We start from the raw sequence: 15,416 nt of genomic DNA, 5'->3' as shown, positions 1-15,416 counted from the left end.
ACAATCTAATTTTTAAAAAGTTCCTCAATATATTCCACAAAGGAACTGCTTACAGCATGATATTAGTTCTGGTGATGTTCATCTTAAAAGCATTGGGATCTATTAATGATAGTTCTTATATTGCTACTAAGTTACCCAATAAACTATCCTGGGGTGCTCCAGATAATAAACATTAGGAAGCAATCAAGAAGCAATCAAGACTTTTTTAAAAAGTACTCCAATCAAGGTATACCAACTTAGACAAACAAGTACATGGCAGCTCAATTAAGGAACCGCCAGGACCAATTTCCCCAATACTGAAAGGACAAACCACTTGAGAGCACACCCCACTCCCTACTAGAACTGATGATGTTACCTAGTTTGGGAATGAAACATCTTCAAAAAAACAGTCAAGCTCAGAGAGCATAAAGCATCATCTCCATTCATAAACTTTTCTGGAATATTTTTCCTAGCAGTTCCTACATGCTCAACTTTTGTTTCCATCCATTTAGTTTTGCTCAATCAGCATTACATTTACTAAACAGAAGATATATCCCTTAAGGCGTTAATACCTTTTTATCTTCTGTGAAGGAAATCTGACTGAAGTTAATGGGAAATAGATGTATATTTCTACATAGTAGATGACAATATACTCATTGGAATGCGAGTTGGAAAGATTTGTGCATGGAAAACATACATTCCAATGCTCACAATTGATTTTTTTTTGTTGGTAGTTTGATCCAAAGATCTCTGGCTACTATTATTAAGTAGAATTTTATTTAATATTATTAAATAGGATTATTAAATAAGATTTAAGTTGAGTGAGGGTGCACTTGCACAAACACACTTTCATTTGCTTTAAAAGTACACAACTAAAAAACCCACAGATTTTAATTGGGCTAGAACAGCATACAGTTTGAAAATTGCCTATTGTGGAGAAAATTAAATTATGATATATAAGATGTCAGAAAAAAGAGAGAAAGCTACACAATGCAAGACACCTGCTACCTGGGGAAATAACAGGTCAAAGGTTAAAGATCTAATACCATCAACTATAATTTCACAAAAAGTAAATTAAGGATGCTCTATGCTACACTCCAATAAAGTATTAATAGTACTGCACCCCTACTTGCATTAATGTTCCTAGAACAGATTAAACAGATAATGATCAACTATCAGTAAATACAGTATTGCAAAGCAGAATAGAAACAGAACAAAAATAATAGTGTAAAAATAATTTCTGGGAAGAGTTTTTGGCTCCAATGTGGTTTATTCGAAGTATGAACATATAATTTGATTTTAATCTCAATAGGAGTATGAGAGTTACACTTGTAGAATGTTTTCAATTGTAGAATTGTTTTCAATTGGATTTATAAGATATAGTGTAAGAGAGATGTTATCCTTCTACACTACGTTTATGCATAGCTTAATGCCTAATGGTATTGTTTCAAATATCATTGAACGTTTGAATATTATATAAATATTATTTATTATTAAATTATTATTGAATATTCAGTTATTATTATATAAATGTTAATTTTTGTAAAGGTGCATTATTTTAAAAACGTTTTCCTACTACTGTCCTCCATTCTACATCATAGCAACTTTGCTGATCGAGGCTATTTATGGATGTTTTTCTTTAATCTAGTGTTTCCCAACCTTGGCAACTTGAAGATATTTGGACTTCAACTCCCAGAATTCCCCAGCCAGCGAGTTGAAGTCCAAATATCTTCAAGTTGCCAAGGTTGGAAAACACTGCTTTAATCAGCCTCATAGATATTTGATTTAGCCAGTCCCAACTGCAATAGGGGCGGCATACAAATCTAATTAAATAATAATAATAATAATAATAATAATAATAATAATATGCGAGAGGGGGGCAGATTATGTGGGGCAGATTATGTGTTTTGTTAAAACAAATTAAATACCACTCCTAAATCTAATGCGGAGGAAGACTGAAAATACAATTGCCTAAGGCTATCCAACGCGGGATGAGATTCGCACAAGGAAGTAGGATTAAAGCCGTTCCGCCACTATATTATTCTTATTCATAGGCGTCACGACCAAGATGTTGGTTCCCATCATTACAGTTTTTTTCCTTGAGATTTATACAGCGCCGAGCACGGAAACCTCCCAGGAGAGCGCTGTGATGCAGCCGGCGCTCCTCCCCGCGTTGGGTTGTCCTTCCCGCGCCTCGCCTTGCACCCTGCGTTGCTCCTCCGGCCTCCGGGCGCCTGTTCCTTGCGCTGTGCTCGCCGATGCGACCCTTGCGGTATGCGGCTGCTTTTGGCAGAGAGCTCATGAAGGACTTCATTGAGTGTGAAGACAGAGAGCAGAGACAGAAAAGAGAAGAAGGCGGCCGCTGCCTTTGTAGTCTGGCTGGAATGCGGAAATGTTGAAGCACTATGTCAAACTTTTTTGAAACGGGGTCAAATCACATTCAGCCAGCGTGGGAAACCAAGGGGAGAAAAAAAGTAGAGGCGAGGTGGGGGGAAACTCTTTTGCTCCTGCTGCTGGTCTCAAACCGAGCTCAGGAACCGAGGAGAGAGAGAGAAAACTGGGACTGCGTGGAGAGGCGGCGGCGTGCAGAGCTAACGCGGAGCCTTGCATTCGGGAGACTGCTCGTTGCAAGGCTTTGATCAGATCCAGAAAATTTAACAGCGCTTCTTTCACTCTTCCCCCCCCCCAAAGAGGGGGGAGGGGATCCTCAGCGCTTTTAAGGTGTAGTCTGCCCTCCCGGCTGGCAGGAAGATGCGAGTACGGGGCAGCGGTAGAGCTCCGGAGTTGCTGCTGCCACTACCTGTGTGGCCCCAGTCGCGGCTGCTGGGCTCCGCTCGTGGAAGCTCCCCGTCCCCTGTCACCATGTGAACGCTTTGAATCCGGACCGGTTCTGCTGCGTGGTCTCCTCGTTTTCACGGGAAGCGGATTTTTTTTTTTAAAGAATTTTTATTATTATTATTTTTTAGAAAAGACGCTCTCCATTGTTGTTCGTGCCTCACCAGGTCTTTGCTTTTCATCTTTTTCTCTCTCTCTCTCTTTTAAAAAAACTATTTTTAACTCCTGTCTTGCTGGAGACCACTTAAGTGGTAACTTCCTCAGAAGAACCGAAGCTGCGCCTGAGCAATTCCAGGTACTTCTGAAAGTGCCCATGTGCTCTTAAAGAGACCAGTAGCTTAATGCTTCATTAATTTCCAGAGGTGGGTGACTGGAATGGGGCTTCCGAGATAACAAAAAAAAAAAGGGGGGGGAGGAGATTGAAAAGTATTGTTCTAATCCCCCCCCCTTTTTTTCTCCACATTACTTGCATGCTGCAGAGGGGAGCGCTTTGGGGTGGTCCTCGTGCGATCGCCGCAGCTTTCTACAGAGAACCACGTTCCGTGTCCGCGTGGGATTTCCACGGACTTGCTTGAGCCGCCTGAACTGTAGCCGAAGTAAGAAACTGGTGGGGAAGCGTCGCTGCGCAAAACACTTACTTAACTTATAATATTCTATTTTAGGAGGCTGCAGAAGGATATTAAGAGAAAAGGGAAGGGGTTCGCCCGTCCTAGCTGCGCTGTTGCCGACAGCCTGGTAGCACATGTAGTGCACCAAGTGGATGCATGATTTGTTCACCTAACTTCTGCATGGCAAAACAGTTGAGCGTAATATCTTGCAGTGGGAATTCTAATCCTAACCCTTGACACACGCACGGTCTTTTCGCCGCCCTCCCCCCCAGGATGCGTATTTTTATTGAAACGGTAATTGCCAGCAGCCACGAGCGGAGCTCCCGCATCATACAATCATCCCCGGGTTGCATGCGTGGCCGCCTCCGACAGTGGAAAACGATGTTGCCTGAGCCCCCGCCCCTCGACGACCTCCCACATGGAGCCGCCCCAGATTCCCATCTTCCAACCTCGCACATCAGAGGCCGCCTGGACAGTGGGGGGCGACTTCCATTCCACAGGCCAACGCCGTCTCGTTGGCCATTCTTACCTTAGGGCTGTTTCGTGGGGGGTACTTGGAATGTTCTTTTCCTGAAGTTGCAACTTGTAGTTAACTTTGAGTGGTTGTCTTTCATTTCCTAACAGGAGGGTCCGTGCTGTAGAATTATCAGGTTTCTTTTCAAGCAGATTTTAATTAGCCTTGTGGAAATTTTATTGGGCTAGTCACTTGGGTTTGGGGATTTCTTCTGAAACACCTACAGAAGCGACTTTGAATTTTATGGTGAGAGAAAGGTGGGATCAAAATATATTTTATAAAAGTAATTATAATGTTATGGCCAAGCAGATAACAGCTTTTTAGCATGTAACAGTGTCTGCCCCTTCACTCCAAAAACTATCCTTGAGCTTCAGAGCTGCTTTTCCCACTTTGGGGCCCTCTGTTTTAGCAGCACAGTCTGCAGAATTTGTACTCCAAATTCCTTTAGGCATGGTAAAGTTCCCATCTTTAATTTCTGGTTTGTCCAGTTAGAACTGGCAACAAAGCCTGCCAAAAGCCACAGAGAATCACTGCTGGTCTTTGTAGATTAGCTTTCTCCTATTTGGTACCAGGACAGAATTGCTAACTTTGAATAAGAGAAATTGTCCTCGGAGAGGGGCGGCATACAAATATAATAATAATAATAATAATAATAATAATAATAATAATAATAATAATAATAATAATAGTGAAAATTAGAAGTGGAATCGAGTTTATATTTTAAATGGTGAAAATAAATAATCATGTTAAACAGATAAAGTAAGTATCAGATTTATTGCACAGGTAGCTATTATTTCTGGATTTTGAAAAAAAAATTAGTTATGGGTGATGTTGAAATTGAAACGGGAAGGAAAAATTGCACTTACTTGCCTTGCCCTACTCTGTTAACTTTTTTTTTAAAGTTGGGGGACAGCACACAACCTATAATTGTTGTCTGGTTACTTTAAGAAGTGAAATACTGTTCATATAAAATGATAAAGTTGCTTTTTAACTGTACCTTTACATGTGTTGGCTGGAAATGATGGATCCTGTAATATTTGGAAAATGTGAAGTGCCTGAACTGAGATGTGATTTTGTAGTTGGATGGATTTTATATAAAGTGAAGGGTTCAAATCCTGCTCTCTGTCATGTCTATGGAAATTCTTAATCATTCAGGTCATTGTTGTCCCAAAGGAGCTTTTCCAAAAGGCAACTGGATTTTCTTGCCCTGTTAAGTTTGGAAAAGCACCTTTGGGGTGCCATCTTTCATGTTCTGGGTAACAGACAGAAATAGAAACCAGAATGCAGTGCAACTCTAGATTTTTTGTATTGTATGTAAATTGAGAATTTGCTTATTTGTTAACAAGCCAGGGTTAGAACTTTGTGAAAATTCTGAATGTTATGAATCTGGCACAGAAAAAAATGGCCATTTTGAACAGTTATGGACTTTATTTCTGCCCAATTCCACTACTACGGAGAGGGGCGGCATACAAATCTAATAAATAATAATAATAATAATAATAATAATAATAATAATAATAATAATACTGTTAGTGGGATTCAAATTTCATACATACTTTGATTTAATATATTTGTGGATATTATACATAATTAAGAATTATGTAGCTGAGAAAGTAAGAATATTATTTTTCCTGAACAACTTTATTGAGAGAAAGCGTCTTAATTGAAACCCAGAATCTTCAGGCACTAACACCTAGACACTTTATTGGCAAAGAAAAGACTTTATAAAATTATATCCGAGTTCCTTATTTGGGATATTTCCCTTACCCAACAATTTTAACATTCTAAAGCATCACATACTGTATAGCAAATTTAAGGGGAGAAACCCCAAAAAGTTTAAAACCATTTGAAAGACCAGTGAAACACAATATTTTTGAGTAACCTTCCCAAAGGTAAATGAAGAACAGGCTACTCTGGAACCTAGGAATGTGTCAGTTTACAATTGCTGCTGCAGAAAATCCCTATATTGTGTTTCTATCAATGTGAACTTTCTAGTGATAGGAAATATAGAACTTCTTGAAACTGATCTTTAAGCAGGTTCACTTTGGGGGAGATGATCTTTCAGATATTGCCCCAATTCATTAAGGAAAGTGTAGGTACAGACTAGCATCTTGAATTATGTCCAGAAACAAATTGATGCCAGTTACGGTTAATGCAGCTGATTGTTAGGGCAGCCCTGGATAAAGCGCATTATATCAACCATTCATGAAACATTATGGCCAATATTACAGTAAATATCTTCTAAACATTTGCAGATATTATAAACAGGTTTCTTACTTAGAGGGCTTTTTTTATTCATAGTTTCTTTAATGTGTGAGCAGAAAAAACTTGGTAGTTGCCTTTTATCTGTGGTATTTCATGTATTACTCAAGCCATTGTCTTTCTTGCCAATGAATTGTTGCAACACTGGGCATAACACTATCAGATGGTGAGACTACTGCCCTTATCATACTATAAAATAGTGCAAAGACATGATGTAGCTTTTTTTCTGGAGATAATAGTTATCCTTACCACAAATCAAAGTGATTGCAAGATGAAAATGTGTGAATTGCCAACGGGCAACTATTATGCTGAGAGCTCATTGTTTGCTTATTTCTTATTTTCTTGAGTGCATTTGTATCATTTTTCCCAGTTAAGGTATTTCCCAGTTCCTTATTTTGAAACTTTTTGCAATACTATAATGAATCAATAACTATTGGATCAGGAAAGACTGCTGCGTACCATAAAATATGAACAAAAGATTGCTGCAGATTTAAGAGAAGATACAGGGCTTTTACTGTACATACTGTTTTATACATATGACTCTTTTCAAGTTTACTGACACATACACTACTGTAGGCATATACAGTACTCAAAATAGGTTGTATCATGTTATCTGCTGAAGAGAAGGGCCCAATGGCTCAGAGGTTAAAGAAGCTGATATTTTCAACCGAAATTCTGACAGCTTGAGTACCATCTGACCAGGTGAACTCCCATTCCTGACCCAGGTTCCTGACCCAGGTCCTAACCTAACAGAAAGCATGTAAATGCAAATATATAAATAGGTACCACTTTGGTGGGATGGTAACTGTGTACCTTAACATATATTTATTCTAGCCAGATGACCACAGTGTTGTCTTTGGGCAACTCTGGCTTCATCAGATAGGGAATGAATTTCTTCCCCCTAGACTAGATAGGTAAAAACTTTACCTTTTACCTGCCTTTTGCCAGTAAATGCAAAAGGGAAACCATTTTTTCTGATAGCACTCCTGAAAGTGGTAAGATTTCTTGCCATTTTATAAACAAGAAACACAAAGCTTAGAAAATTCTGCAAATGTGGGAATCATGCAAAATAGAGCTTTGCTTAGTTTATGTGATTACTTGCCCACTATTGTTCTTGAATTGCATCTTCTTTCTTCAGTGAACTATAGTCTGTTGCTACTAGCTATACGAATGCTGTGTATTTCTGAGGTAAAATTTTCTACCTTAAATTTACTTCTGAGGTAAAATTTTCTACCTTAAATTTACTTCATGTTTGCTTATTTATAATATATATTTACAAGTTCATGTTGTTTTGAAATTATTTTTCTTCTCCAAAGACCACCTCCATTGTACCTCAACAGTCCTGGAAGTCACAATTTCAAAACAGTATCAATACAATTCTTAGCTTATTTAACACTAATTTCCCAAACATCCTTTAAATCATAGTTTACATAGAGAGGTAATTGTAGACTCTAATAAAGATCCTTTTTACTTAGCCAAGTGATAATTATATAAATCAGTCATTCTGGTAGAAGATAAAAATGATAGAGGTTTATATATAAAGAAGTTAAGCTGTTTTTCCTTTTCAAGACTTATTTGTAAGCTATTTATTTTAAAAATAAAGATAATTAAAGAGTTTTCTTGAGAATACAAACACCTTAGCTACCAGGGATCTTTTTTAAAGTACCAAAATAAATTATGCAACTATGCATGCCTTCAGAAATGCTTATAGGACATTGGTTGTGAAAAGCTAGCATATGTTGATTAAGATTGGCATATGTCATACTAAATTTATTAGCTTTCATGCAATATACAGTATTGTTTTCCCATATATTGTAGAAATCGTTTCTCAGAAAATAATCTCCATTCTTTAACTTAGTAAATTTGTGTAGTCATTTAGAGAGTAGTATTATTCATACTCTTCAACTGCTCAAGAAATTTTCACGAGTGGAATTCTGACATAGGAGCCCAACTTTGAAGAATAAAAACTCATATTGCAGGGTAGGAAAACATACATAAAGCCTGGAAAAAAAGAGAACTTAATAATTCTTGAGTAAAATATTAGAAAAAGGTCTTTAATGTTGAAAAGGGAAGGAAAGCTTAGGAAAAAGCACGGACAAGGAAAAATTCAAAGGAAGAAGTATAATAATAATAATAATAATAATAATAATAATAATAATAATTTATTGGATTTGTATGCCGCCCCTCTCCGTAGACTGATATGACAGAAATAATGATGGTTGGAGTAATTAGGGAAATAAGAAGATAATATAGTGGGAAAAGACTTTTTAAGAAATAGTAACCAAAATATAGCAATTAGCAAAAGACCAGTCTTATCCAACCTAGCATATTCTAGTGTGTTGAACAAGCGATGTCTTCTCAGCCAGTCGTCTTCATTAATTAGAAATTCTGAGATTAATTCAAAGATGCAGACAATAGAGTCTTATGAAAAAGTTGTAGTAAACTAGCACAAGTAGAGCATCTTTCTTAAGACACTATAGTATCCACACCTTTTAAAAAACTTGTGTGGCTGCTTTGAGATCAATCTGCTCCTTGAATACATATGCATGCTCAGTTTCTTTATTTCACTATTAATCCCAGGAAATGTATTTTCATATGGGGAGGATTCTTAACCATCTGTACAAACTCTGTAAAGAACATGAATGCTTTAATAAGATGGACTTAGTCCACAGCGACCCACATTGCAAATAGGTTTTTGGTTTACACAGCCTCAATGGCAGAAGCAGAGAATTAAGTAGGATGAGAAAAGGAGGTGCAATAATAGAAAATACATTTGGCGTAGTTAAGCAGAATTCTAAAGTTTGTAGTACAAAATTCAATTATTCTGTTTTAACAAACTCATCTACACAACATTCATATGAAACATAGACCTGGTTCATGCTCAAGCATTTGTTTGATTAATGCTTTGTTTGAGGCAGGCATAATTTTTTTTCAATAAATGTGTAGTTTAAAAATTCTGGCTTACTGTTATCTGAATGCACCCATTGTCTTTTTTTATAGTTTACGGAATTTGTTTCCATGTTTAATGTGTAAAATACTAGCAATTACCTTAATAATCTTGAAGTTATGTTAAAAGAATCTGGTTTTTTTCACAATTACTGATTTTTGGCATTTACTTACAGCAAAATTAAAAGAGTTTCTGATTCTTGGTGATGCTTTGGTTGCTCATTAGGGATAATACATAGAAACTGGTGATCTGTATATAGACAGGTTTTGTAGCCCTTGTCACTCTTTATTACTTGAAGGTTGAATTTGTTGTAGCCAGTCATAATTTATCACTGATTGTAGATGACAACTATGGATATAAAGCTTACTTCTCTCAACCATGCATTGATTTTTCATTGTTGAATCATTCCCACATTGTCTTGTGAATTCTTCACATACTGGATCTTTTACGTGTCTATCTAGAAAAAGATTAGACTTATTGTGGAGTTTGGATTTGATAAATTACAATATTTGTGGTTTGATTAAATATTAACTCTATTATTCACCTATTTTATTGGTTCTGACTAGATATGAAAAAACCCCACTGATAATGTCAGGGGGACACATCTTACACATTGAAAATATTCAACATCACTATGCTTAATGAGATTAAACTTGCCCTAAAATGTACATTTTGGAATATTCTATCACCCATTGGATGAATCGGTATCTGTGTGTCTCTGTTTTTCTAAAGTAGCAGATGTCTTTTAGGATATATAAAAGAATCAGGGCATTTTAAAATCCAAATATCATCAATTTTAGAAGTTATGAAAAAAGCATTTCATCTACATACGTTGCTAACTGTGCAGATGAAAATTGAAAAGTCTTCAATCTTTATCCAAGCTCATTTCCCCCCCTATTTTGCCTGGTTGCAGCTTTGCTTATCCTGCTGTTGCTGTCAATTCCATAGCAATTCTCCATTTATATTTTTGATGAATTTGGACTCCCTCTCGATATGTGGACTTGATTCCTAGAATTCTCAGCAACAGCAACATTCTCAGAAAAGCAGTTCTTTGGTGAGAAATTTTTAGAAGTTGGAGTCTATAAACCTGAAGGGCATCTCAATGGATTATACTCTGGCCTTGAAGATGGCTTGGAAATTTTAGCTAATAGAAATAGAAACCTTCAATTTTAAAAGATTGATTACTAGAGATTGAGACACAACTCAGTAATGACAGTTTTCATCTGCAGAATTCAGAATGAATAGGTTATGACCTGTTCAGTAAAGGAATTAATATAATGAATTGTGTTGTATTGAAATTTGTTTGGCTTAATTGTGTATATCTGGTTACAGCTTGATAATGTAACCATAACTGGTCAAAACTATCCCTGGTTTAGTGTAATAGGTAATTCCAACCATTGTCTCTTAGACCAACTTGACAGTTTTGTTGAGAAAATAAAATGAAAAATTTTTGAAGGGAGTCAAAATTAGTAATATAGGGAATGGGATATTAATGCTAATAATGGCAATGTAGTCTGATAATGCATACTAAGTAGTGAAGTTAATGCTGTTGTATTATTAAGTAAATGAACTGTTGAAAAATAAATAAATGAAAAGATATTCTGTGATGGAGAAATAATATTTTTTCTCTCTCTTTCTCTTTCTTTCTCTCTCTTTCTCTCTCCCACATACACTTTGGTTTTATAGATTGAATTGGGTTTACACAGAGATTTATTCCAAAGACTATTGACCAGCTAAGCTTTAGGGCAACCACAGTTTGTTACTACAGTTCTTGAATGTTACACTGATTGGCCATCTATAATTGTTCTGGATACTTGTTGAAGTAGCAGGAAGCGCATTTTGGCAACTGGAATCCAAGTCAACAGATCCAACACTTGGGACATAAGGCAACAGTTTGTGAATAAGGAAAGCCGTGAAATCATGGATAAGGACAACATGAGCCTAGCTGACCAGCAGTATGAATGTGTGGCGGAAATTGGTGAAGGAGCCTACGGGAAAGTGTTCAAGGCTCGAGACTTGAAAAATGGAGGGCGCTTTGTAGCACTGAAGAGGGTACGGGTGCAAACCAGCGAGGAGGGGATGCCGCTTTCCACTATACGCGAGGTGGCAGTCTTGAAGCATCTGGAAACATTTGAGCATCCCAACGTGGTCAGGTGAGCAAGTGGAATAAGAGAATGTAATCATCTATGTTTGAGATTAGTTGTGTAGATTGAATGAAAATGTTAAGCAAAGGCATTTGGATAATCTGAGCATTGTAGCAGATATATGGAATAGATTGTTTAAGAAAAATATTGTCAGCCTAACCCTTCTGTGCTTGAGATTTGCCTCCTACGCATTCAAACATCTCATCTCCAGAGGCATAGGTGTGTGACTTAAGTATTTGAGTGGATGGGCATGGTGCCACATGTATGCATTGATTTCTGGAACACAAAAAGGGAAAGAAAAGAATGTATTTTGGAGTAGAAATGAATTGTATCTGTCAACCTATATATGTATATGTGTGTGTGTGTGTGTGTGTGTGTGTGTAATTACTCAATATTGCCATTAAGACAATACTCATCCTATATGGTATCCAAGTTAATTTTGAAATTAGAACTTAGTTTAGAATATGTTGTCCCTTTAAACCAGTGTTTCCCAACCTTGGCAACTTGAAGAAATTTGGACTTCAACTCCCAGAATTCCCCAGCCAGCGAATGCAGGCTGGGGAATTCTGGGAGTTGAAGTCCAAATTTCTTCAAGTTGCCAAGGTTGGGAAACACTGCTTTAAACAATTCAATATACAGAATATATTAAAATTGCATGTAAAATAGAAATTCAAAATGGGTAGATGTCTGTGGAGATTCTCAGTCATCTAGGTCATGATTGTCTCAAATGTGCTTTTTCAAAAGGCAACTGGGTTGTCTTTTCCTGAGGAAGAGGATGTTTTGCTTCTCATCCAAGAAAATCTATTCTGACTGAATGATGGGAGGGACAGAAAGATTAGTTATGATAGGATGGCTGGGAATAGGGTAGAAGGATCATATTCCTTTGCAAGAGGAATAGCATGGTCAATAGCATACTCTCTAAGATTCGTTGAGGCCACTTGGGAATTTATGCCCTCAGGGTCACCTGAATCAGATCAAATGGTGTGGAATCTTCTTGGAACTGCTGAAAGGACTGTCTTGTGGACAAGGGATTCATAGTGTCGTATTCCTCCTCTTCTGTTGAGCAAGAGCTGTTCAGTTCTAACATAGGGATAGTGATTTCTGACAGTCTCAAAATGGGTGAACAGTGCAGTCAGGCGGTAGGGAAAGCAAGTAGGATGCTTGGCTGCATAGCTAGAGGTATAACAAGCAGGAAGAGGGAGATTGTGATCCCGCTATATAGAGCGCTGGTGAGACCACATTTGGAATACTGTGTTCAGTTCTGGAGACCTCACCTACAAAAAGATATTGACAAAATTGAACGGGTCAAAAAGGCGGGCTACAAGAATGGTGGAAGGTCTTAAGCATAAAACGTATCAGGAAAGACTTAATGAATTCAATCTTTATAGTCGGGAGGACAGAAGGGAAATGGGGGACATGATCGAAACATTTAAATATGTTAAAGGGTTAAATAAGGTTCAGGAGGGAAGTATTTTTAATAGGAAATTGAACACAAGAACAAGGGGGCACAATCTGAGGTTAGTTGGGGGAAAGATCAAAATGAGAAAATATTATTTTACTGAAAGAGCAGTAGATCCTTGGAACAAACTTCCAGCAGACGTGGTTGATAAATCCACAGTAACTGAATTTAAACATCCCTGGGATAAACATATATCTATCCTAAGATAAAATACAGAAAATAGTATAAGGGCAGACTAGATGGATCATGAGGTCTTTTTCTGCCGTCAGTCTTCTATGTTTCTATGTTTCGATAAATGTGGCATTGGCTCACCTAAACGGTCTTCTCTGTGCGCTGCAAAGAGACTCCAAGCAATGAGTTAAATCTCGGTCATGTGATTGGGGACTAAGTTAATTATGTTAATTGAAGCTGTAGGAGCCCGCCAGTTTCAAAATGAAGAAGAACAAGGAGGACATGCCATAAAAGTCAAATAGGCCCTGTACCATAACAACCTGGGTGGATTTCGACTCTCTTTGCAGCACACATAAAAGACTGTTCAGGTAAGCCAACAGCACTTCTGTGCACTGCTGGGAGAGTCCAAGCAATGGGATATAACCAAGCCTAAGAGTTATGGGCAGGAGAAGGAATGACACTGTAGAACAGACCCTCCGGAGCACTCGCCTACCAAAGGCTGCCTCAGCAGATACGAGATAAGAGTTCAACTATAATTCCTGACAAAGGACAATGGAATGGACCATGTATCTGCTTTGCAGATGTCTTTAATCGAGGCCTGTGTGGCCCAGGCTGCTGATGTGGCCACGCTGTGAATAGAATATGCTGTAATCCATGATGGAACTGGTCTCACCTGGGATCATAGACTCGGGCAGTGCAAGCTTTAATCCATCTACTGATAGTCTGGGACGACACCTTAAGGTCCATAGATGCTGGTTGGAAAGCCAGGAGGAGTGCCTCTGACCTTCAAAAGGAATCTGTGTGTTAGCTGGTCTGACATCTAGTGAATGCCAGCGATGCTCCAATGTATGCTTAGGATTGGAACAAAAATCCGAAAGGATTACCTCATGAGTACGGTGAAAGAAAGTGTTAACTTTTGTTAATTTGTATGCCGCCCCGAGTCTACGGAGAGAGGCGGCACACAAATCTAATTAATAATAATAACAACAACAACAACTTTTGGGATAAATAAAGGATCGGTACGAAGCACTACTCTAGGTGGAAATGACATAGGTCTTCCCTCACTGAAAGTGCGGTTAGTTGGGAAAATCGTCTCGCCAAAGTGATGGCCATCAGGAATGTTATATTGATGGAAAGGAAAAGGAGGGAGACTGTACATAGAGGCTTGAATGGCGGTGAGGTAAGTGAGTCCAAAACAAGTGACAGATCTCAAGTTGGGTTCCTGTGAACAATTGAGGGCCCTAAGTTGGTGGTACCTCTGAGGACACCACGAATGCTCAGGTGGTGAAAGAGTGAGGGTAGGTTATCTACTTTGATGACTTCATTACAGTATTTGCTTTTACATTGATTTCTATGGGGAAAATTGCTTCTTCTTTTCTACTTAAGAACCTGGTCACGGAACGAATTAAGTTCGTAAGTAGAGGTACCACTATATTACATCTCAGGTCACATGGATGCTTAATTTTTGACAGCAATTCCTGACCTAATTTTTTACAGGTTTGAAAATATGATTTGGAATATAATTTTAAAAATAGAGGAAAGAGTTGTTTATCCCCATCTATGATGGTTTTAGTTTTTGTAAGTTTTAGATTTTATAAACGGTCCAGAAATAATGCAAGGCCATCACTAACAGAATACTCCTTTCTGTTTGTCTATGATTTATGTTATATTCTTGCTGATATGATAGTTTTAGGGGAAGATCCATTTGCAATTTTCATGGGTGGAGTTCCACTAATTCTAATCATGCTCTTTCTTTAGATGAGTAATATGTCTGATATGTAATAATATGAGGTTCAAATGTACATGGTGACTAATTATATAAAAATGCTTATGCATAACAGGTATCATGATGGAATTTGAAAGAAGCTAGATTAGAACTTTTAGTGAAATTTTCCAGGGGATTTTTGCAAGTTTATAAACATAATAAATCTTCATATTTGGAACCTACTAAAATAGAATCTTTGTGATGCTATATCAACTTACTTTAGATATCTTGTTTCCACATTCTTATTTCTTTACCTATCAACATAATGAGTTTAGAAAGAGCCATTTACGTTTTGCTTTTCTAAATATAACTGAATCTATCTCATGTGTAAATAGTAGATTTTATAAAATTGTGTATTGAGTATTTATAGCTGAAATATAATTAACCTATTCTCCTGTGCGCTGCTCAGGAGAGTCCAAGTATGGGATAAACCTTGGTCAGTTGTCTAGGGACTGAGTTAATTTTAGAATGAAGCATGCCCTCTCTGGCTCTTAACTTGTCAGTTTCAAAACTCAGTCAATACATACAAATACAAATATAATAATAATAATAATAATAATAATAATAATAATAATAATAATAATAATAGGGACATACTTTCTCCAGCTCAGCTACTTTGTAGTTAACTGAATTTTTGCTTGGACTCTCACTTTCAGGTACTAGACTTTTACGACCTATATCTGCCATGTGTGCGCAGGTTAGTTGGTGCACCAATGAGAACTGCCATTGCCA

The 15,416-nt window shown here is 37.5% G+C and overlaps 1 protein-coding gene across 10 annotated transcripts in view; it reads left to right on the top strand.

The window, feature by feature from the left end:
• Positions 1 to 2,231: 2,231 nt before the first annotated feature.
• Positions 2,232 to 15,416, top strand: part of CDK6 (cyclin dependent kinase 6) — a 185,341-nt gene continuing 172,156 nt past the window's right edge. For 6 of the 10 annotated variants that reach the window (XR_011556962.1, XR_011556961.1, XM_070729591.1 and 3 more), the window contains exons 1-3: positions 2,276 to 3,109; positions 3,294 to 3,410; positions 10,832 to 11,298. Coding sequence is in view for 8 of the 10 variants with exons in the window: in XM_070729591.1 (XP_070585692.1) it covers positions 11,066 to 11,298 (233 nt within the window). In the remaining 2 variants the exon portion in view is untranslated. Of the gene's footprint in view, positions 2,252 to 2,275; positions 3,177 to 3,293; positions 3,411 to 10,831; positions 11,299 to 15,416 lie in introns of those variants that run through there. The other 4 variants (XM_070729596.1, XM_070729597.1, XM_070729593.1 and 1 more) reach the window with 3 other exon arrangements.

This window comes from Erythrolamprus reginae, chromosome Z, assembly GCF_031021105.1.
Source record: "Erythrolamprus reginae isolate rEryReg1 chromosome Z, rEryReg1.hap1, whole genome shotgun sequence".
NCBI classification, from domain to species: Eukaryota; Metazoa; Chordata; class Lepidosauria; order Squamata; family Dipsadidae; genus Erythrolamprus; species Erythrolamprus reginae.
Note: the sequence above shows the minus strand (reverse complement) of the source record. Positions and strands in the feature narration are given on the sequence as shown.